Source organism: Haemaphysalis longicornis, unplaced genomic scaffold, assembly GCF_048455015.1.
Source record: "Haemaphysalis longicornis isolate Haplotype H1 unplaced genomic scaffold, Haemaphysalis longicornis Haplotype H1 scaffold_9, whole genome shotgun sequence".
NCBI classification, from domain to species: Eukaryota; Metazoa; Arthropoda; class Arachnida; order Ixodida; family Ixodidae; genus Haemaphysalis; species Haemaphysalis longicornis.
This window is the reverse complement of record NW_027526460.1, coordinates 45018763-45042707: the sequence shown is the minus strand read 5'-3', so window position 1 is coordinate 45042707 and position 23945 is coordinate 45018763. Positions and strand designations below refer to the sequence as shown.

The following is a 23945-nucleotide window of genomic DNA, read 5'->3' as shown; positions in this document are numbered from 1 at the left end:
GCTTTAAAAAAATTCCCCCCCACCTCCCCGAAGGGAATCGTGCAGAAATGCGAATGCATTGGGTGCACCGATGAGTGTGTTGCGAGTAATGGCGTAATTAATGACGAGAGTGTGAACGTAATCATTTATTCATCAGCACCTGTTTGTGTTATCGTTGTACCTGACGGCCACAATCACTGCCTTGTGATCGCCAAAGTGCACGGTCAAAGGGTCTTTGAGAAGCATACGCGCGTCACAGTTTCGCGTAAAGACCAGATCAATGCAACTCCCGTGAATGGTAGTGGGGCACGTGTCGAAGCCGGCAGAGAGACAATGCATAGAGTGCCTGGTCTGCATGTACTCGACCAGCCACTCGCCACTCTTCTTGCGCACGTCAACGTTGAAGTCGCCAACCAAGACTATGGGGTCAGAGGGTTTGGAGCGCACGCGCACACTTTCCATAGCCGCGTCCAGCTGCGCGGCAACGGCGTCTCGAGCGAGGTTGGGGGCGAGGTACCCGGTCACCACAAAGACTCCGTCTCCGGTGTAGGCAAGGGTGTACAAGTCCTTGTATGGAGACGTGTCTCGAACGGGAGACGTGGCAACGGCGTGCGATATCAAGCTCCCATACACGTTAGACACGAGACTAACACCGCAGTACTCGCCGTCCTTGCCGCTTCGAGCAAACTAGTACAGCTCGCTTCAAGCGCATGCGTTCGGCATTGAGCGCGGAGAGATAACACCTGCGGGCGCACGCCGACGGAGCACGACAACCCCCGACTAAGAAATGCATTCGCATTTACGACGACGACGACGACGAAGGCAGAACTACGAGGCGCGCGCTCACGTGCGCTCGCGCTGGAGGAATGCAGGCGCACGCCGCTCGCCGCTCGGTGGACGCAAGACAACCCCCGACTAATAAATGCATTCGCATTTAAAAGTTTTCTTGGTGTGTCGACTGCCGTAACTGACCCCGCGCCTGCCCCTTGCTACGATGCGGGCGGCCGTATTGGACTGCACAAGGGTAGGAATTGCCGCTGGAGCAGCCTCGCCGACTTATCGTCGCAGACCGCGCGGTCGCGCGCCCGTGCGCCGGAAAAGTCGGAGTATGAGTATACACACGTGCCTGAAGACTTTAAGGTAGGGAAGCTGTACGCAGCCATCACGAACATCACGACGGTTTAAGTCCACGATTGCAGCCGATTTGCTTCTTCTTCGCTGCCCCAATTGTTAACGACCTATACTCCATCATTCCTTCATTTTTTTTTTTGGAATGTTATAATCATTTGACATCACCTTGGAGGGGCGAACGCTGGAGTTTTTTGTTCACTCTTGACCAATCTCCCTAAGTAAGTATGCTTGGCTTTATTTAATAAACGTACGCTGGGGACGCTGGGCGGTCGTCGCGAGGCACGCGCACACGTGCGAAGACCTTTTCTTAGTTTTGTTAACTGACGAGCGGTCGCCGCGAGGCACGCGCTCACATGCGCGCGCTCGGCAATTTCTAGGTATTTTTAACTGCGGAGACAAAAAAATTACGATTTGCTAAGCAGCTTCGCTGTTACAAACAAAATGGTTTGCGATCGAGTTTCTAAATTTTTGGGGAAAAAATTTCTGCTGTAATTATGTATTAAAGACGGTTCTTCGGAACTGTTTTATTGGTCGGTACTGTTTTATCGGCACGCACTCACGTGCGCTCGGCCTTTTCTTGGTATTTTAGCTAAGACATGCAAAACAACAAACAATTTGCTAAACAGCTTCGCTGTTAAGCACAGTTGTTTTAGCTTTCAAATAAAATAAAATGAATTCTATCCGACCTTATTCAATTTGATTTGAGGCCAGAAGGCAAACTCGAGCAGACTGTGTTCCAAGCTATGAAAAGTTTCGCCGACCTCTTTTCTTTTTTAAAAGTCGACGAATGATTTAAATCTCGTGACTGTAGTTGCGCGCAAAGAAAGTGGTGTGGCCCTGGAAAAAATTTAATTGCGGTTTAACTTGGGCTATGAGGCGCGGCGTAGGTGGGGAGGGGCGGCCACGGATTAATTTAAACCCTCCAGAGACTGTTACGCATGCAGAAATTTTCTACCGACGGACACCTTTTTTGTCACTAAGAAACTTTCTCGTTCTTTTAACTTAACCTACTTCAAGTTATGCGCGAGTTGGGTCGCAGTCTTAAAAGCTCGTGCTCCTGTTTTCTTTTTTTTAATACCAGAAAAACAATATTCATTTTCGAGATTTAACTAAGAATGTACACAATAGAAGCTTCCGAGACTACAAACTTCGCTCGGTAAACCTCGGTTGTCGGTTCGGTGGAAGAGGGGTTGGGTCGACAGACCTTGTTGGGGGGGGGGGGGGCCCTTCCCGTAGGTGAGAGAGAGAAGGTTCTTATTGGAAAAGCAGAGAGGTTTGCCGGCATTTACAGTCGCCTACTGCAACTTCCCGTAGGTGGGCCACTGCCTGCAAATACTGTAGTCCACAAGATCCCAGTTTACTGAAATTGGTTTTAGATGCAAAGCATCTCTTAGTCGACCCTCCGTCGTCCGTCAGCGTCCGCACCTCTCCTCTTCTCCACACCACCTGGGCGATACGCGCTCTGCTCCTCCTCTCCCCTTTCCACACGAGCTGTCCAATCACGCGCATGCGCGCCGCTCCTCTCCACTCTCTCGGCTCACATATTGTAAGAAACTCTATGCCTCGGCTCTGCAAATAAACCCGGTCCACGCTCCGCTCAGTCTGTGGCTCAGTTGCTTCTTCGGTACTGCGCCGTCCGATGACTGGAAATGGAAGCCAACGATTCCGTCAGCGAACTGGCTGGCACACCTTCAACTAGCGCCAGCCAGCACACTGTCAGAACCGCGAGCACCTCCGAAGACAAGGCTGCACAGAGGAGAGCTCGCGACGCCGAACGTAAACGGCAGCGTCGAGCAGCGGATTCCTCGCTTCGAGAACGAGAAGCCGCTTTGAAACGCCAGCGGCGAGTAGCTGATCCAGATGGCGTTCGGCAACGTGACAACGCTTCGAAACGCCGGCGTCGAACAGCAGATTCATCGCTTCGACAGAAGCCGCAAAACGTTCCCCACTACTCGATAAATAAAGAAGACATTCTACTACACGTGTCTTTACTCTAACAACCAATTAACACGCTACTACTCCACGGCTTTGCATCCCCTCAGGGTTCCCACGTGGGAAGACGGTGTAATTTGTTTCTTCAGAAGTGACAACTGGGCTAGTTGGTAATGCATATGGGACATCTTGAAGGTAGCGCACTTAAACACGGACACTAGGGAAAGAAACGACAAACCACAGCGCTGGTTTTTCTTTTCTTAGCCTGCTATGTTCTTTTTTCTTCTCCACGAGAAAAGCACAAGGACGGAGTTGGCCTAATGCTGAGGAGATAAGAGGCGCTCCCCCAAATCGCCTTCCTTTTATCGCTTGGCCGCATGCCACGGGAGCAGTGCGGGAAAGCCCGTCGCCGCGAGCGGGGAACAACCAATTCTTAAATAGTACTGCAGTCGACCGAATTATTGTCTATATCGAAGTCTGAACATCCCCTTGGAATTCCCATACAATGTATAGCGCTGTTGTACAGGTGTATCGAACTCGCGAACACGGTCACATTCGATATATAGAACGCAGCGCCGCAAGTGCCTCTGCAAGTGCGCTTCTCCAGACGGGCCTGCGATGATCATGACTTCTCGCGGGCGCTGCCGCGCTCGGTGAGAAGGAGCCGGTGTCGCGACTCACGTCGCTTCCATGGTCTTCAACACCTACTAGCCTGGTCTTCAATTCCCGCACGCTAGCATCGGTGGCAGCTGCATGGCAGCGAGAACACGGGGGAGCACGATTGGGTGCTAAACGCAATAAAGCAGCAGGGGAAACCGACCGGTAGCGCTCGGTTTCTGGTATTTTTTTCTGCGTACTTGAACGGTTACCAGTGGTGGCTTGCGCAGGGGTACCGATGTGGCGTGGTGCGTGTTTTTGTCCACAGCACGTGTTTCAAAACCGTGATCATGAAGAAAACGGACGAAATCGAATTTAGTGACAAAAGTGGACATTATTGGACAAGTACAGGCTGGTGAAATGATGTCGGCTGCAGAGGTGTAACAAATTTCTCGCAGCAAGGCGAAGGCAGTATGGCCGTGGCCTGGTCGATATGGAGTGTGTCGTGTGCAAAGTGGCTTCAGACAAGGGTGTTCGGATTCCAAGGATGACGGGGCTGAGTGTCTCGAGAGTGAATTTTGAGAACTGTCAGCATTTCCATGCAGCGCTTTGAATGACATGACAGCACACAGGTTTGTAAGTGCTGACAATAATGTGCAGGCAGGGGCGAACATGACCGATGCTGAAGCTGATCTACTAGCGGCACTGACAGCGTTCCCTACTGCCTACTGCAGCCAAACTTGCGTCAGTGTTCAGATTCGCCATTGTTGTGGCACAGTGTACAACACCGGATTTTCTAATTTGGATGGCGTTTGTAAACTTGAAGGCAGTGTGATGAACTTCATGACACAAAAGAAGAAGCGAGCGAATATGACTTCTTTTATGTTAAATAAAGTGCGGTGGTTGTCACCCTATGGTTGGAATTTTCCGTGCTGTGAGGAACACATCGGTAAGCAAGCGCTTGTCATAATCTCGGAAAGCGCTCGGTGATGTGCAGAGTTATCACATAACCTTCAGACAGGCATATTTTATATTTCGAATCATCAATATATCGAACTATTTTGCAGTGTTCAACTGTATTCAATTCCAAGCCGAATCGAAAGTTTGAAACATTCATATACCCTTACTGAATTTCCGTATTTAACCTCGATTTTGCAAGGCATTCCGCCACTGGGTCAACTGACTCCTCTTCTACCTACACTACAACACATACACCGCACATAGGGCAGCAAGCAGAGGCAGCCGAATGAGGAGACATGTCAGGAACATTTCTGCCAGCGAGAAAGCCGCGCCATCCTCTTTCTTCCTGGCTCAACAGGTGGGCCACTTTGCACATGCCCATGCGTAGCATACAAACGGAAATGAGTGGCACAGCTAGCGGTCCCACGAGATATTCCGCTCCAAGGTAGGTACAAGCCCAACACTACCGGTGCTGAAACGTGATGAAACAGCGCAGACTAACAATCGTTTTAATGGCTGCACTACCAGCGCGATGCAAAATGTTAGCAAACTTGTTAACTTTAAATGACCTTTATTTACAAAAACAATGCACAGAATTAAGCTAAGAGAACATTTTACATTAAAGAAAATCACAAGTCTGACAAAAAAAAACACTGGCATAAATGAGGTTCAAACCCAGGGTGTTTCGTTTTAAACCCCACAATTCTACCCTTAGGCTACTGAAGCAGAACAGCAGAGTTCTCTTAGCAGTTGCACTGAAGAAAAGGAATGTTCCAAGCAGAGCCGCAGATGGCACTGGGTACGCATAGGAGATGCCGGCCTTGTACCCACGAGGAGCAGAATCTCGCCACTCTCACGCTACAAGCAAAAGTTACAGCTCATGTTGTTCCAAAACAGTTGCAACGCTTCACGCTTATGCAACCACTGCAATATTTCACACTACAAGTTGCTGAGCCAAAAATTTTGAAGGGTTTGACAACCAAAGCTCTGAGTGTGTTCTCTGAGCCAGATGAAAAACATCGCCTCAGACACTGAAGTGCATGTTTTTGCTCTCACCACGTTAGGCTGCATGCCACCAAGATGAATGCTAACAACCTTGACACAGAACTTGTTGCTTGTAGTCGCACATGAGGATAAAGAAATAGTACCATGAGAGATAGCTTAAATATTTTTAGGTAACGTGACCCACCTACACCTGTAATGACAAGTTTAGGCATTGACTGTAACCACCTTTCAGTTTGCACGACTTTCATAAAAAAATTACTCCCTTAGGACTGTGTTCTTGACGATACAAAATGACAACTTTTATACACAGTAGCATGCGTACGCTTGCTAAAAATTTGTCTGCAGCGTCTTTTAAGGAGCCATGAAGACAAAATACAAGTTTGTGTTATTCGAAAGATTTTGTGTTTTACAGTTCCCCTAGTGCTTGTCCGAATGCAAAGGGCGCTTTATTCACCGAGAAAAATTAATTGAGTTAAAATTTTGATTTTCCCGCTAAATCATGCCTTTTCGTGGTCTGCAATGCCATCACAGGAACCGACTGCTCTGCAGCTGATTGGGAAGCCTTGTCTACAGTTAGTGAACCTAGATGGTGCCATCATACTGTGGCAAGCCGTTTTGTTTGGTTTGTTTTTGGCCGTATTTAAATTGGCTTGTTTTTGTTCAGGGAGAAAATCGTTTTATGAAACATAGTGCTCACTTGACAAATATGGTCCCGTAAAACACCGTCGCTTGCGTCAATCGGCCAGGGTCATCTGAGACAACCCCAAAGCCCCGCAGTCCTGTGCAGCTAAACCAAACATAGCGCATGCATTACCAACAGCAGTACTGGCAGTACGCATCAGTACCTCTCTTTATGTGTGCTGCTTTCGTAACTTCCACTGTTTGTGCCACCATTATTACGGCTTTAAAAAGAATGTGCCCAAAATTTAAGCTCAAATAGTTCGTTCGGCAAGCTTATAAGCTCTGCCTAATTTGAGTTTGGTTTTGCCGCGCTCCGCCAATCAGAGCTGGCTGGTACGACATCACAAGTTCTGTTGCGGGAAATGAGCTAATGGGTCGCACGGCCATTCCCTTTTTTTTTCTGATTATGTACCTAGCTCCTTTGAGCGAAGTTTACGTTAAAAAAGGTGTCAGTACGATTCTAATGAGGCAATCTTTTGAACAAACCAAACTTGTGTTTTTTCTTCATGGTTCCTTTAAGCTTGCTACTTCCGGAATGCCTGAACCTTCGTGATCAAGTTACAAGGCACCCAAGTTCCTTTTGATGTGACACTGCACACACATCCCATTTCATCTAGTTGGAAAGCATGTGTGCGGGTGGGTGGCACGATAACAATGCCGGTGTGAATCCGATTGGTCAGCCACTGACAGCTGCCGTCATCGCTGGCCAATGCCCCTGATCGAGGATTGGGGGTTGGCATGTTGACTTCACAGGCAATCGGCGAGTGGGAGACTGGCTGTGAGCCAAGGGCTGCATTGTCGCTGGTCTATCACCAAAACTAGTAAGCCTTAACCTGCCAAGCAACATCAGATTAGGTAATACATCAAGCTGTGGGCACCAGTTGACATAAGACCTTAGTGTCCCGTTAAGGTGTACCTTGGGCTCCACATACGCAATGAGGAAATACGGGAACCACATACCCCCTTTGGCAGCCAATGAGGATGTTATGCCAGCCCGTGTTCATTGCCAATGGAAATTCACAGTTTCAGGCTTGATAAGTGTTAAAAAAATTTGCACAGCAAGTGCAAATGGGAGCACATCCAGCTTTTGGTTTAAGCCTTTCAGACACTATTTACACAAATCCTGCGGTTTTTTTCATGAAAAGAAATACCGAAGCTGAAAGTTTTCGGTAGTTTAGCATAATTTGGTATCCATGTAACAATCAAGATTTCAGGGCCATCTGGCGGCTAGCAAGATTACTATGAGCGTTAAACAAACAACAAAAAGGCGATGGCTTAGTTTTTTTTAACTTTCTCCTCGTTTTCTCAAAAGACCTGCGGCCCTAAAAGGTATAGAAACTGCATATTACATAAATATATACATATGTGGAAATATTCAGCACTACTTGATGCTCCTGACCTCCGTGACACTATGTACGCAATTCTGAACATGACTGGGGAAAAAAAAAAAATCTAAGATTGTGTTGGGGTCAGTACGCTATCTTACAAAAAAATTTTGTAGGTGGAAATAGCAAGCAGCATCTGAAAGGGTTAATGTAGAAAGAGGCACAGTGGAGAGGGTGCGGGGGTAGCGGGGTATCATGTCCAGATCACCTCATTTGGACTGTTGTAGAACATGGGAACCATCCCCAGAGACGCACAAAACCTTGTTAGTAGCATAGAAGTTTAAGTAACTTTATTGTCATAAAACACTGGTCTAAAAAATCCTCCAAGGACTGTCATGTGTTTATATAAACAGCATGTGCTGCTTGGAAAGGAGGCCGGCCTGTTCCAGCAGATATAGGCAACGTACAAATAGGATTGTGCAGGTGACCTAATGACTACAGCACCAAGATAAAAAGGTATGTACAACTGCACTGATAAAAAATATCCAATGCATGTAAAATCAAGCACCATCAGAGATCTGCTGACAAATGCTTTTTCATATGTACACCCAACAAACAAAAGCAACAACTTGCAAAAGAAAGGGGGAGGAGAAATAGAATAAAAACACAAAAAGGTATTTCACAGTAGCCAGAAAGATACACTTTCCTCCTGCACAACTTGGTCAGGCATTTGCTCTGGTAACAAGCAGTCCATTCACACACAAAAATCAAGATATAAAAATCGAGGGGGCTTAAGTTGGCTCGTGCTATTTAGTCAGCACTACACCACTCCGAACTGCCAGCAAGTTGCCAAACTGCCACCAGGAAGTTGAATACAATCAATGCACTAATTTGTACATACGAAAATATACACAAAGCAGCTACACATTGTCGGAAACCTCATGGTGACCCAATTTCGTGCCTGGGCTTCCTAAAAAAAAAATGAGAGAGAGAGAGATGAAGCTTTAAAACCATCCTGCCCCACCAATAAAAACAGAAGGGCGAGGGGTGCTCAGTCGTTTAATGGCACAAAATGAAGCAGCCCCCTTTCCAGAAAATGCTGCAATCGAGGAAAAATAAAAGGCGCAGCACAGTTTCAGGCATGCTTGGTCAGGTTTGCAAGTTAAAAAAAAAAGGGATACACCCCCCCCTTGTCGAAGCACATAAAAACAAAAAAGAAAAAAAAAAAAACCATGCTGTGATGACAGCAGCTGCAGAGTAGCTAGTTGCCAGCGGGGGTGGCCTCCTTCTCCCCATTGGCTGCAAGCACCAGGGTGTCTTCGGTGCCGTTGGCCGCTGCTGTCTTGGCTGCGTGGGGGGCATATGGGGTGCTTGGCAGTAGAAGCACGCTACTCGTGAGCTGCTTGTCAACAGGCTCTCTGAGCCCTCGCTGCAAGAGTGAGCACGCCACCAAGGGGTCAGTACATATGCTGACGGAACTACGAAGCTGCGGTAATCGCAAACTGAAGTTTTGGCTGTTACACACGGCATTCCACGTGTGGCAACACCAGTCACTTGGTTGTGAGCGGAACAAAATTAAATTAGCAAATTTTTAACCTCACGATGAAAACCAAGAGAGAAGCTGTAGACAAAAGGAAATATCGTTAAAACCGTTGCGTCATAACTAAACGCAATGTCCTCGTGCACGGCGGGTTTTCAGACTCTCGAGGGGCTTTTCCAACAGCTCGCAACCGGCTTGCGTTTCTCGGGTCGGCTCGGTGTTTAGGCTTCGCATTGCGGTGGATATTTGACTGCCGCTATCTCTACAACTGCGAATTGCAATCCATAGTGCAATTTTTCACCGCACTAACAACCTCATCTTCGCATGCCGAACTTCTTTTCCACTTTATTTCCTGGTTTATTTTTTGCAAACGACGCCCGGAATTTACAACTTTAGCACAGCTATTGCCGTAGTTGATCGGGTGGATTGGCAAACGAGCTGCAGCTATTGCTTCAGTCGCCTGACTGCGAGTGATGCAAGGAACGCAAGGTCCTCTTGGGGCCAGCTTTAGGGCGTCCGCTATTTTGCCTCTGTGAGGGCCGTCGTCTCCTCCGCACGCCAGGCGATTTTTTTTTCCCCGCTTCCGCTGATGCGCCACTACTTGCACCTGAACTGACTTGCACGATTTTGAACACTGCAGCTGCGGCGACTGTGGTTAGTTAGCATGACTGAACTGAGGTAGCCAAGCTCGGTTTGTGTTAACCATGGTTAGCGGGATAACCGCAGTTTCGTCTGTCGTGTAACGAAGCAAACTGCGGTTTTGTAAAACCATGGTTTTATTAACTGTCCGCATAACTAAGGACCCTTTGAGCAGTGCAAATAAACATGCGCAATTTTTATATTACACTGCGACTCGCAAATCTCTGTGAAAGGTGCGGGAAAACCAACCAGGCTAATTCCCCTCATTATGCACTGCTTTAATTACGTCATTACAGTGGTGGCTGTCCCATTGGCTGTTGCTGGTTAATGCACAATTAATTTCTCAAATTTCCGGTGCAAATCCACCATCGTCGGCATACAGTTTTGGCTTCTTGTCTGTGCTTCGAGTGAGCGCGGAGTTTAAGTGACAAACTCCATAGTTCCCCTTCTGCTAGACAACTCGACAACAAGCGCTTATTGTTTCAAAAACGCCCTACCAGCCTGAGAATGTCTGTGCAAGAAGGCCCCAATGCCTTCCCTGACCCGCATTAAACCAGAAATAGACTTCTCCATGTTGTGGAGAAGACCGAACTTCCCGGCCTGTGATATTTCGAACGTCGCTGAAGAGGACATCACGAGACACCTCTCCTCTCTGGGAAATAGCGCGCATCCTTCGTCGCGAGCACAAGGGCAGAGTTGAGAGGCAACTATTACAGCCGAACTCTGCAATAATGAAACCGCCTGGGAAAGCGAAAAATTTGCATTTGCGAGAATTTCGTTTCTGCGAGAATGAAACATAAATAGGAAAATTGCCCACAAACCGAATATTTATTTTCAAAAGTCTGTCATATTACTTTGCGAACCTTACATTGCAGCGACTACACAGCGCAGCTCTCACAATACAAGCGGTTCGTAGCAATGGTTCGACGAATGAATCATGTCATACATATCCAAAACGTCTGCCCTCTCTGCAACATTTTTCTCCTTGGCACCGGGCATACCTGAGCATGCAAGCTAAGTCCAACTACTACTGTCGACAAACTATGGCAGACAGTTGCATTTCGTTGTTCCAATGCTGTACACAAAACTACCGCTTTGTTGAAGTCTGAAACCGCCATGGCCGTCACTTGTTTTGGGCGGCCTTCCTTTTCAATATGGTAGAGAGCGAGCTGTAGATGGTTCCAAACTTGTCGATGCTACCCTTCCTTCCTCCACTTGGGCCACTGACTTGGTCAATGATAGCTACCTTATCTTGTAGCGATAGGAACGTCTGCCTTTGGGCTGGTGAAGGCATTTTATCGGGAGCAAATGTGCTAATTGCCACGCACACAACAAAACGTCTACCTTTGGGCTGGTGAAGGCATTTTATCGGGAGCAAATGTGCTAATTGCCACGCACACAACAAAACGTCTACCTTTGGGCTGGTGAAGGCATTTTATCGGGAGCAAATGTGCTAATTGCCACGCACACAACAAAACGTCTACCTTTGGGCTGGTGAAGGCATTTTATCGGGAGCAAATGTGCTAATTGCCACGCACACAACAAAACGTCTACCTTTGGGCTGGTGAAGGCATTTTATCGGGAGCAAATGTGCTAATTGCCACGCACACAACAAAACGTCTACCTTTGGGCTGGTGAAGGCATTTTATCGGGAGCAAATGTGCTAATTGCCACGCACACAACAAAACGTCTACCTTTGGGCTGGTGAAGGCATTTTATCGGGAGCAAATGTGCTAATTGCCACGCACACAACAAAACGTCTACCTTTGGGCTGGTGAAGGCATTTTATCGGGAGCAAATGTGCTAATTGCCACGCACACAACAAAACGTCTACCTTTGGGCTGGTGAAGGCATTTTATCGGGAGCAAATGTGCTGGTTGCCACGCACACAATGAAACGTCTGCCTTTGGGCTGGTGAAGGCATTTTATCGGGAGCAAATGTGCTAATTGCCACGCACACAACAAAACGTCTACCTTTGGGCTGGTGAAGGCATTTTATCGGGAGCAAATGTGCTAATTGCCACGCACACAACAAAACGTCTACCTTTGGGCTGGTGAAGGCATTTTATCGGGAGCAAATGTGCTAATTGCCACGCACACAACAAAACGTCTACCTTTGGGCTGGTGAAGGCATTTTATCGGGAGCAAATGTGCTAATTGCCACGCACACAACAAAACGTCTACCTTTGGGCTGGTGAAGGCATTTTATCGGGAGCAAATGTGCTAATTGCCACGCACACAACAAAACGTCTACCTTTGGGCTGGTGAAGGCATTTTATCGGGAGCAAATGTGCTAATTGCCACGCACACAACAAAACGTCTACCTTTGGGCTGGTGAAGGCATTTTATCGGGAGCAAATGTGCTGGTTGCCACGCACACAACAAAACGTCTACCTTTGGGCTGGTGAAGGCATTTTATCGGGAGCAAATGTGCTAATTGCCACGCACACAACAAAACGTCTACCTTTGGGCTGGTGAAGGCATTTTATCGGGAGCAAATGTGCTAATTGCCACGCACACAACAAAACGTCTACCTTTGGGCTGGTGAAGGCATTTTATCGGGAGCAAATGTGCTAATTGCCACGCACACAACAAAACGTCTACCTTTGGGCTGGTGAAGGCATTTTATCGGGAGCAAATGTGCTAATTGCCACGCACACAACAAAACGTCTACCTTTGGGCTGGTGAAGGCATTTTATCGGGAGCAAATGTGCTGGTTGCCACGCACACAATGAAACGTCTGCCTTTGGGCTGGTGAAGGCATTTTATCGGGAGCAAATGTGCTGGTTGCCACGCACACAATGAAACGTCTGCCTTTGGGCTGGTGAAGGCATTTTATCGGGAGCAAATGTGCTAATTGCCACGCACACAACAAAACGTCTACCTTTGGGCTGGTGAAGGCATTTTATCGGGAGCAAATGTGCTAATTGCCACGCACACAACAAAACGTCTACCTTTGGGCTGGTGAAGGCATTTTATCGGGAGCAAATGTGCTAATTGCCACGCACACAACAAAACGTCTACCTTTGGGCTGGTGAAGGCATTTTATCGGGAGCAAATGTGCTAATTGCCACGCACACAACAAAACGTCTACCTTTGGGCTGGTGAAGGCATTTTATCGGGAGCAAATGTGCTGGTTGCCACGCACACAACAAAACGTCTACCTTTGGGCTGGTGAAGGCATTTTATCGGGAGCAAATGTGCTAATTGCCACGCACACAACAAAACGTCTACCTTTGGGCTGGTGAAGGCATTTTATCGGGAGCAAATGTGCTAATTGCCACGCACACAACAAAACGTCTACCTTTGGGCTGGTGAAGGCATTTTATCGGGAGCAAATGTGCTAATTGCCACGCACACAACAAAACGTCTACCTTTGGGCTGGTGAAGGCATTTTATCGGGAGCAAATGTGCTAATTGCCACGCACACAACAAAACGTCTACCTTTGGGCTGGTGAAGGCATTTTATCGGGAGCAAATGTGCTAATTGCCACGCACACAACAAAACGTCTACCTTTGGGCTGGTGAAGGCATTTTATCGGGAGCAAATGTGCTAATTGCCACGCACACAACAAAACGTCTACCTTTGGGCTGGTGAAGGCATTTTATCGGGAGCAAATGTGCTAATTGCCACGCACACAACAAAACGTCTACCTTTGGGCTGGTGAAGGCATTTTATCGGGAGCAAATGTGCTAATTGCCACGCACACAACAAAACGTCTACCTTTGGGCTGGTGAAGGCATTTTATCGGGAGCAAATGTGCTGGTTGCCACGCACACAATGAAACGTCTGCCTTTGGGCTGGTGAAGGCATTTTATCGGGAGCAAATGTGCTAATTGCCACGCACACAACAAAACGTCTACCTTTGGGCTGGTGAAGGCATTTTATCGGGAGCAAATGTGCTAATTGCCACGCACACAACAAAACGTCTACCTTTGGGCTGGTGAAGGCATTTTATCGGGAGCAAATGTGCTAATTGCCACGCACACAACAAAACGTCTACCTTTGGGCTGGTGAAGGCATTTTATCGGGAGCAAATGTGCTAATTGCCACGCACACAACAAAACGTCTACCTTTGGGCTGGTGAAGGCATTTTATCGGGAGCAAATGTGCTAATTGCCACGCACACAACAAAACGTCTACCTTTGGGCTGGTGAAGGCATTTTATCGGGAGCAAATGTGCTAATTGCCACGCACACAACAAAACGTCTACCTTTGGGCTGGTGAAGGCATTTTATCGGGAGCAAATGTGCTAATTGCCACGCACACAACAAAACGTCTACCTTTGGGCTGGTGAAGGCATTTTATCGGGAGCAAATGTGCTAATTGCCACGCACACAACAAAACGTCTACCTTTGGGCTGGTGAAGGCATTTTATCGGGAGCAAATGTGCTAATTGCCACGCACACAACAAAACGTCTACCTTTGGGCTGGTGAAGGCATTTTATCGGGAGCAAATGTGCTAATTGCCACGCACACAACAAAACGTCTACCTTTGGGCTGGTGAAGGCATTTTATCGGGAGCAAATGTGCTAATTGCCACGCACACAACAAAACGTCTACCTTTGGGCTGGTGAAGGCATTTTATCGGGAGCAAATGTGCTAATTGCCACGCACACAACAAAACGTCTACCTTTGGGCTGGTGAAGGCATTTTATCGGGAGCAAATGTGCTAATTGCCACGCACACAACAAAACGTCTACCTTTGGGCTGGTGAAGGCATTTTATCGGGAGCAAATGTGCTGGTTGCCACGCACACAATGAAACGTCTGCCTTTGGGCTGGTGAAGGCATTTTATCGGGAGCAAATGTGCTAATTGCCACGCACACAACAAAACGTCTACCTTTGGGCTGGTGAAGGCATTTTATCGGGAGCAAATGTGCTAATTGCCACGCACACAACAAAACGTCTACCTTTGGGCTGGTGAAGGCATTTTATCGGGAGCAAACGTGCTGATCGCCACGCACACAACGAACGCACGTGTACTGCTTGGCGGTAGGGCCGTAGCCGACTAGCCTAGCCCCAGCTGTGCCATAGGTCACCATGTGTCGCCCCCTGCTGGCGCCGCTAAGAGGCCGACTCCACGGCCGCCTGCCGTACGGTCTTTCTAGTAAACAAATATGGCGGTGGCAATGCAAGCACGCTGTGGCAGAAGGTCATGCAATTTGATTTCCACCCACCTATGTATCTTCATAACAATTTTTCAGGAAAAGTGCCAGGATTACGCGAGCAAATACAGTACATGGGCTTAAATGGACATTCTCCACGGATCTGAAATATTTCGTCGCCGTGGAAATTTTGTAGTCGTGGAATTTTGATAACGTCAGGTTCGACTGTATGCGTGATTTTAAGTCTTGCACAGCTTAGGCGATTTTCCTCATTCTTGTGGGAGGAGATTGCACAGAAAATGTACTTTACTCAGTGCTGCAGGGTCCTTTTAAGGGGGGATAATAAAATCCTTGGCCTTCAAGTTCCAAACGAGCATCCCACATTCACCCTTCCGTGTGTGGGTTCCACAATCTGTAGTTCAAAGAAGCTTTAGAAACATTCTACTACAGGGGCCACTCACTCAGCTCCATTAGGGCCACAAAAGGTGTTTTTTAACGGGTAAAAGCAAGGAATTTCGAAAAATCTCCAAATGTCACGCTACAGTGACGTAAATAGGCAGGAGTGAGATAATATGGTAATCACTGAAAACAGTTACCAGTGAATTCACTGCACGTTCGCATTCCAGTGATACGATAATACCGAATGAAAGGCCCCACTGCAATCTCCCAGCCATTTTTCTCGGCGATGGCCGCCAATCCCACAATCAAATTCGGTGACATCATAGAGAAATCGCTGAAAAGTGACTGGGGCATTGCCAGTGCTTTGTCTATTTTCCTCAATACGTCCGTTATTTGTTTGAAGTCCACAATGTGTCATTCTTATTAGGACAAAGCAGTTTTTTAATAAACCAAACTTCAAAAGTGCTTCTTACCACTTATGAACCTGCACTGTTCAACACCCTGAAGAGCCAAATAAAACTCACCGTGAAGCCCTCAAACGAGCAGAAGCTGCTTTCAGGGACAGCCAGGGCGGCCTTCGACGTGGCGACGGCACGAGCCTGACCGTTCGCCTGTGGTCCAGGGGCCTTGCTGTCCGACAGGCCAAGCTTTCGTGCAGCCACGGACTTTTTCTGCAGCCAGACAGGGTGGAAACTAAATCGCATCACCGCCGCACAGATTTCCATTTTGGGTGTGTTCCCAATTCAAGTTTCGCACAACCCCAAACAGAGAGAAGGAAACAAGACGAGGTAGAAGTGTTGCCAGTGCTGAGTATCCACCTCGTAAACTCACAATTTCATGCTTACGATAAACATCGCATTCCAGTCTGCTTTGCCAAAATACTGCGAGGGCTTAAAAGCAAGCACTTTTAATTAACCAGTGTGCTACTTAAATAACCGTGCTACAGTAGCAGGGTGATTTAGGAAGTCATGGGACGTAGAGTGTTGTTAGAACACCCTGAATGCTGTGTTCAGGGTACGTTTACAACATACAGAAGTCCCAGCCACAAAATGACCCCATTACATTGCTCTCAAGCAGCATAACCTGATGCTATATCCTGAAAAGGTAGTGCAGTTAGCCAGCATAAACATCCCCCCTTCACAACATAAGGGGTTTTAGAAATTTAACGATAGCCTGCGCAATCACCTGGCAAGCTCAAATTCACCAGCATCACTCAACAGCTCGAAAACCTTTTCACTGGCACACGGTCATTACAAAAGTTCATTCATTACATGCAGTTTAAATGCTTTGTAGTTGGCATCCTGTTGACCCCATGGGGATGTAGAGCATCCATAAAATTGCAAAAAGAATCAATGACAGAACTTTGTCCGTACCTCAAACCAAGTTGGAGAGAAGAACAAGTGCCTATATTTAACGTACAGTAAACCCACATTATAAAGAAGTATTTGGAATAAAAAATTGGCTTTATCATAAACAATACTTCGTTAAAAGCAGAGATGACTTGTTCTTTATTCCGAGGGTTTCATGGTTTCTACGGCAATTTACAAAGAGAAATTTCAGACAAGGTGAATTTGTTCGAACAAGTATTTCCTGTATTTGGAATAAACGTGTGTTTAACGAACTTGTCCACAAATACCAAGTAAAAAGGACACAGTAGTGAATGTCCAGCACAAGCCCTTAAAGGAGCCATGAGGACAAAACACAAGTTCGGTTCATTCGAGAGATTGCCTCGATAGAATCATACCGACACCACTGTTAACGCACACTTCGCTTAAATAAGCTACATAACTAGGAAAAAACGGAATGGCCGTGCGACCCACTAGCTCATTTCCCGCAACAGAACCTATGATGTCATATGAGCCCAGCTGTACGATTGGCTGAGGACGGGAAAAGCAAACGCAAATTAGGCACGGCTTATAGGCTTTCTGAACGACCTATTTGCGCTTAAGTGTAATGCATATTCATTTATCAGCAGTAAGAATGGTGCGGTAAACAATGAAAGTTACGAAAACGCACGTAAACATAGAGGTACCGATGCACACTGCTGTTGGTACTGGGCACACTATGCTTGTTTTAGCTGCACAGCGCTGCACAGCACTCCGCCGCTTTGAAGTTGTTTTACAGGACACTGGCCAATTGGCGTAAGCGGCATTGTCTTACGCGACCCTGTTTGTCGAGGATACCCCAGGTTTCACGAGACGATCACTTTTTACAGTAATGAAAACAAGCCAGGTGCAAATACGCTCAAAAACAAAGCAACAGCAGACAACAGTTCGTGGATGACTGTAGCAGCGCCATCTGGGAGGGCTGACGGACAGCAAGGCCGCAAACCCGAATGACGCAGTGGAAGTTCGCTTGAATACACGCGCTTCTGGTGTCATTGCTGACATTACGAAAACCCACGATTTGGCGCGAGAATCAAAATTTTAACCTAAATTGATCAATTTCTCAGTGAACACGGCAGCATTTGCTGCCGGACAAGCGCTGTGGGCACTATAAAACGCGAAATCTTTCGAATAAAACAAACTTGTATTCTGTCTTCATGAACACTTTCGTGACCATGCCTATTCTCACCGACAGTATGTTATCGATGAATACAAGTTCAAATTTTGTTTTGGCACTCTCCGAGCACTTCTGGACAGCTCACACCATCCAAAGGGTAAAAGAGGATTTCATCAGTTTCGCTTTTGAGGTTTTTTCTTCTCCGTTGCGAAAAGGGAGGGAGGGGGGGGGGGGGGGGGGATTTTAAAGTTCCTTCACAGTCGGGCACATGGGGTTTTGGTTATGGCATCGATGCCGCTCGCCGATGCTCCATGGGAATGGAGAATTTTGACGGATTCCAATCTGAGCTGTAATCTCTGGACGATGGTAGCGGCACAGACACGAAAGACGACTTCGATTTGTTAGACTTCAGTATCGACGGCGAAAGTGTGTCAAACCGCCCTGGAACATCAACAGGTATCTGCCAGTAAACTCTTTCTCCCCGGGCAGTTGTAGCGCTGCCGCGCATTGGTGTAAACATATTCGGCCTGTTCTAAAGGTCACAGCTCTTATCTGAAGGGTGTCGACTTCGTTCGAGGGGGAGCACTTGGCACAGGCTGCACAAAAAGTGGAGCGAGCCTTTGTTTCACTGCATCGAGAAACTGCTTTGCATGGTAGCATACCGTATTTTCTGGTCTATAAGTTGCACCTCTGTATAAGTCGCACCCCCCTCAAAATGACAGTTTTTCCGGGGGAAAAAAAAATGTATATAAGTCGCACCGGTATACAAGACGCACTTGTTAATTAGGTAAACTTATAGTGAATCATATCATTAGAAAGTGCGGCGAAAGGACATGGTTGCGGCGGCCGCCACCTACGAACGCATCCCCCGGTAAGGATGGCTAGACACGTGCATATACCGTCCAAAGTCTAGACAGAGCTTCTCAAGTATGGTTTATTGATACACACAGATGGCACGTACTTACAGATGGCGTTTAGGGAAAAACCATCGAAGTCTTCCTCCGACTCGCTAACAAATAAACAATTCAGCAACTTCAAGTGGGTGTTCCGCCGGTGGATCGCTGTCGTCCTCCGACTCAGTGATGTCTTCTTCGTCAACATCGTCACCACTCGTGGACCAGATTACTCCGGCCTTTATCAACCCGGCTACAACTTTTTTTTATAGAAATGGAGTCCCAGGAGTCGGAGACCCATTTGGCCACCTCTCCAAACATCGCGAGTCTCTTGCATGCGGTCGTAAATCAAAGCAATAAAGGTGTCATGGCAGACAGAAGTGACTCGAACGGAAGCGGCCCGAAAATCGAAACTTATTAGCAAGCTGTCATTTTAAAAATTAGCAGCATGTTTACCTTCTTCACAGTAACTCTCTGTAATAATTTATAAGCTGCATTTTGTTGTTGCAACCCAGTTTGATGTTACTTTAAATTTACAGTTGAACCCCTTTATAGGAGACACGTACCGGGGAGCAGTTTCTGTCTCTTATAAGAGATGTCTCTTATAAGCAGGGTACTATTTTTTCACTAACTGATCAACCCATGGTTCTATGTGGGCACCGTATGACTAAAATAAGCTCAAAAGAACGCTACAGCATGTTTCAAAAGATTCATTCTAATTAATGTTTGGCCCAAGAATTTATGAAACTTTGTTTGCTTCATGACTGTATTTACACTATTTTTTTATAACTGATTCTACGAGCTTTTTTTCCTTTCCTTGTTTGTGGAAGATGAATCGTAGATGTTGAGTTCACAAGCCTGATGAATAGCCAGAGCGTACAGCTTCCACTGTGTGCTCAGGCTATTCATTACGCTTGCAGGACTCAACATCTGCAGCGCTTCTTGATTGGGAGCTACGCTAGTGGGGGAGTCCGCATGTGCGATCGCGCTCCATTCAATGGATGGGAGTAAGCTTCAACTACTTCTGTCAGTTCAATTTCCATTGGCAGGGCTTCTCATCGTCATTTCATAGCTGACTGAACAATTGTGTGTTTGCTAAGTTATAATAAATAGCGACTGCAGGCGTCTATTGTCCACCTGTGTTTCCACAATGGAAGCAACTGCAATTAGTCACTGGTGGCACTGGATCTGAAGTTAAAATGTCTGTTACAAGCGAGATTATTGATTAAACTTCAAGGATGACTTGTCCCTTATAACCAATCTTCTACATCCGATGTCTGTTATAAAAGAGGTCGATTTAATGGGAAAGATAGGGCAGCCAACCTTGTGGGTGAATAGTGTCTCTTATACCCATTTGTCTCTTACATCAGTGTCTCTTATAACGAGGTTCAACTGTATTCTGAACTGTAGTTACTGCGCATGGCAGAAAGTGGCGCACGGTTATCGTAGGCCATTATCATTGTTTTTGACTAGAAAAAGCTGCAAATTCTTTGGTTTAACGTCAGGAAGCGACATATGGGCTATGAGAAACGCCACAGCGGTGGGCTTGGGATTGATTTAAACCATAGAGCTGTGTCTCAACGTGCGCTGGCCACGCGCGGCCACCGCGAACCAGATTTATCAACTAACCGTCCAGGTAAACAAATCTCAAAGGCTACAAGTTTCAGTCACCTAGATGCAAAAGTATGCGGGATATACAGTAAAACCGTGTTGTGACTACAAAACAGGATATAATGAACTAATGGATATATAAAAAATCATAATTCCCCTTGAACTTCCCATAGACGCCCATGTATTTAAGACCTTGTTTTAATGAAGCTGAAATTTCCTTGCAATAGATTAGCGAACCATTTTTTTTCCACAACCAGCATTTATAGACCATTTTAGTGCACATCAAATCAATGTCAGTGTGCTACAGTTTAGGTCCCATCACGGATGCTGTAATTCATAACTCACGCTTGCTCCGGGCAGCCAACTCCAGCGTGCTAAAATGGCTACAAGCTGCCAGGCAACATGCCCAAGCATGCGTCCCCATTCTCAGGGACCCGCCCACTTTTACACTGCATGCATGGGGCGGTGCCAACTGCGGTTTTGTAGTTGCCTGTCATGCCTGTGTGCACATCAAGGATATCGGCTATCAGCACGGTCCTGCGAGTCTCCGCCACCAGAAGATGGATGACAGCAACAACAAACGGAAGCGATATCAATCGAGCAGATGGTGGCTATGCTGGCAGCCGCACAGTCCAGCGTGAAGAAGGAAAAAGTGGCTGAAGGTTGACATTGTGCTGAGCATGCTGTCAACGATCTTGAGCAGCAAAGAAGCTGTCACCGGTGCTGTCACATGTGGCGTAAAAGGCGGCAGAGAGAAGCTGCAAGCCCCCGCTTTTGAAGCTGTATAGAAGGCACTCTTCAAGGGGCTTTGAACACACGAGAAAGCGAAATTCCTGTGAGTGGGGCACTGTTGCAGCGGAAAGGGAGGGACTTCACATGCATTATGCACTATTTTGTGGTAAGTGCCCGCTGGCTGCTGCGCTTGAAGTAGCACCACGACATCGTCCCAGGGCCATCAGCAGAGAAGCGCAGGGAGACAAACATTGGACAGTTGCAAGAAAAGTACTGTCCCAAAGATTTGTTCAATGTGGATGAGACTACCCTGTTCTACCAGATGCTGCCACAAAACACCTTGGCCCTCAAAGGTAAACACTGCAGGCCAGTAAGCAGAGCAAGGCCTGTGTGACCATGTTGCTCTGTGTCAACATACCATATTTATTCGATTATAAGGCAGTCATGATTATAAGGCCCAGTTCAGTTTGCAGAGTAAAAAAAAATCGCGCCACACGCACGCACGCACGCAGAGAGAGAGAGAGAGAGAGAGAGAGAGAGAGAGAGAGAGAGAGAGAGAGAGAGAGAGAGAGAGAGAGAGAGAGAGAGAGAGAGAGAGAGAGCTCTGAATATAAGGCACGATAAGACTTGGAGACTACAAATTTTAGAAGAAAAGTTCACCTTATATTCGAATAGATATGGTAGATGGGGCAGAAAAGATGCCGGCCCTCGTATTCGTCAGAAGTGCATCTCCACGGTGCTTCAAAGGCAAATGGAAGCTCCGGGCGAGTTATGTGTCCAACTGGAAGTCTCTCATGATGAGAGAAATTTTCGCACAATGGCTGCTGCAATGGGACTAGCAGCTGGGCCAGCAGAACTGGAAAATATGCCCCTTGCTGGACAACTGCGCGGCCCATTACACTGCCACTGTGCTCAAGAACATCGACCTGTATTTCTTGCTGCCAAACTGCAGCAAGGCAGGTGTGCAACTTCTCGACCAAGGGGTTACCATGGGACTACCACAAACATGTGATCGACCGCCTAGCAACGACAGTGATGAATGCGTCGATGACAGCCCGGATGCAGCAGACCTGCTCTGCCGCTTCTTCAGTGCTCACAATGATAGCGGGAATGGACTTGAAATAGCTGCTGCAACTGAGAAAGCCATCATTCGCCTGAAGAAGATGCGGCAAAAATCTATCAAGGACATCTTTTCTGCAAAGTGAGCTTCCAGCTGGTGTGCTGTTGATCGATCAGGAATGAGCCGTTTGGTGTGAATAAAGTAGTGATTTGTTGCTGTTTTTTTTTATTTCTCCGTGCAACTTTCTTTTTTGCGTGACGGGTTGTTGTAAGTTTCAATGCCAAGTACATCCCCTCTTGCGTGGTAATTGCCGGTAAAAATAAACAATGGTTATCACGAAGTAATTACAAACCCCTTCAACTCTTAAAACGATCGATTGATTGGCTGTAGGGTTTAACGTGCCGACGCAACGCAGGCAATGAGGCGCGCCATAGTGGAGGGCTCCGAATTAATTTTGACCACCTGGGGATCTTTAATGTGCACCGAAATCTCATACAGATGGGCGTTTTTGCTTTTCGCCTCCATCAGAAAAGCGGCCGCAGCGGCCGAGAATCGAAGCCACGACCTCTTTGTTAAAATGGGATTCTGTAAATAGAAAAATGTTCATGGAACCAGAAGGGTAACAAGTAAAAAATAAACACCTTGCCATTGTGCACTCGCTTGCAGTTCAACTGAAATTCGCTTTAGGGAGGTTTTCCTTGCCCTCTCCACACAACTGACCAAATAGCTGTTTTTGATTGCAGCCTATTCACAACGTCAGAGTATGTCGCTAGTTCCCGTGGGCTGCTTCCGTACCGCAGTCCCCTCAGTATAGCAATTCGCAGAGGCTTTTCTCTCCAGTTTTAGTGTGGACAACACTATCAAGCTGTGCAGTCTGGCAACGCCTGCATCGTGTTGGTGGGACCCCGTCACAAATGATGTCACATGCGCTCTTCTCCCCCTCGTCACCTCTGTTTACTCTGTTTACTCTGTTGCCGTGATAAGTGCCACTCCGCTCGATTCCCTTGCGTGGCAGCATTTATACGCCTACTGGGCGAGATGTTGACACTAGCCAGTGCGTTATACTAGGAGTGAAGGAGACTTCCTCTGACTTCGTGCCTGCCTTCTCTTTTTCCCCTGTCCACAAGAAAGTGCAGACATTCAACACCCACCTTCAGGGAGCGGCGCTTGGCAGGCTTAGGAGGACCGGCGCGTGATGGGGTCAGCGTGCGCTGCAAGGCACTGCCAGCCTTGGAAGAGGGAGTCATTCGGGCCGTCGTTGAGCCTGTGCTGCTCATCCCAAGACGTGACATCTTGGAGGCAGAGCAGGTGGGCGTGCCTTGCCCGGGCCGCTTGCCAGCCATCCGCACCGGAGTGGTGCCCTTCTGGCGACGCTGCTCCTGGGAATAAAATGATGCAAGGAACACTGAAGCAACTGGAATCGAAGAATTCGAGAAAGTGATCTCGAACTGACCAGCCATGCCGCTTTTTTTCTTATGCTGTTTGAATTGTATTGTTTTGTGTGGAGGCATCGGAATTGTCCAGTTTTTATTTTTATTTTTTTTTTTTATGTTTTGCCGTGTACCCACTCTGCTATAGCCCCATTTTCGAACCCGCAGTGTAGCTAAATAAACAAGCAAACATCGCAGTTGGGGAAAGTGCACAACATCCCCAGAACACAGTGGATTCAGAGAAACTTCAACTGTGTCATGCTACATTCCTTACTGGGACAGCTTCTCACCTCACAGCAGCCATGCTCTCAACATGCCTTGAGGCACACACTTTAACAGTAAGAAAAGCTACTGTGGTTCTAATGTCTCATAGCTTTAGCATGTGCATGGCAACACTTGTACAGGGTCACTCTTGCCGCT

General features: G+C 47.2%; 1 protein-coding gene across 1 annotated transcript in view; it reads right to left on the bottom strand.

Annotated features, from left to right (window-relative positions):
- Window positions 1–7945: 7945 nt before the first annotated feature.
- LOC144152694 (protein regulator of cytokinesis 1-like) overlaps window positions 7946–23945 on the bottom strand; it is a 47737-nt gene continuing 31737 nt past the window's right edge. The window contains exons 9-11 of the mRNA XM_077684095.1: window positions 23247–23474; window positions 15822–15968; window positions 7946–9039 (exon numbers count right to left, since the gene is read on the bottom strand). Coding sequence (XP_077540221.1) covers window positions 8872–9039; window positions 15822–15968; window positions 23247–23474 — 543 coding nt within the window. The 3' untranslated portion in view covers window positions 7946–8871. The remainder of the gene's footprint in view (window positions 9040–15821; window positions 15969–23246; window positions 23475–23945) is intronic.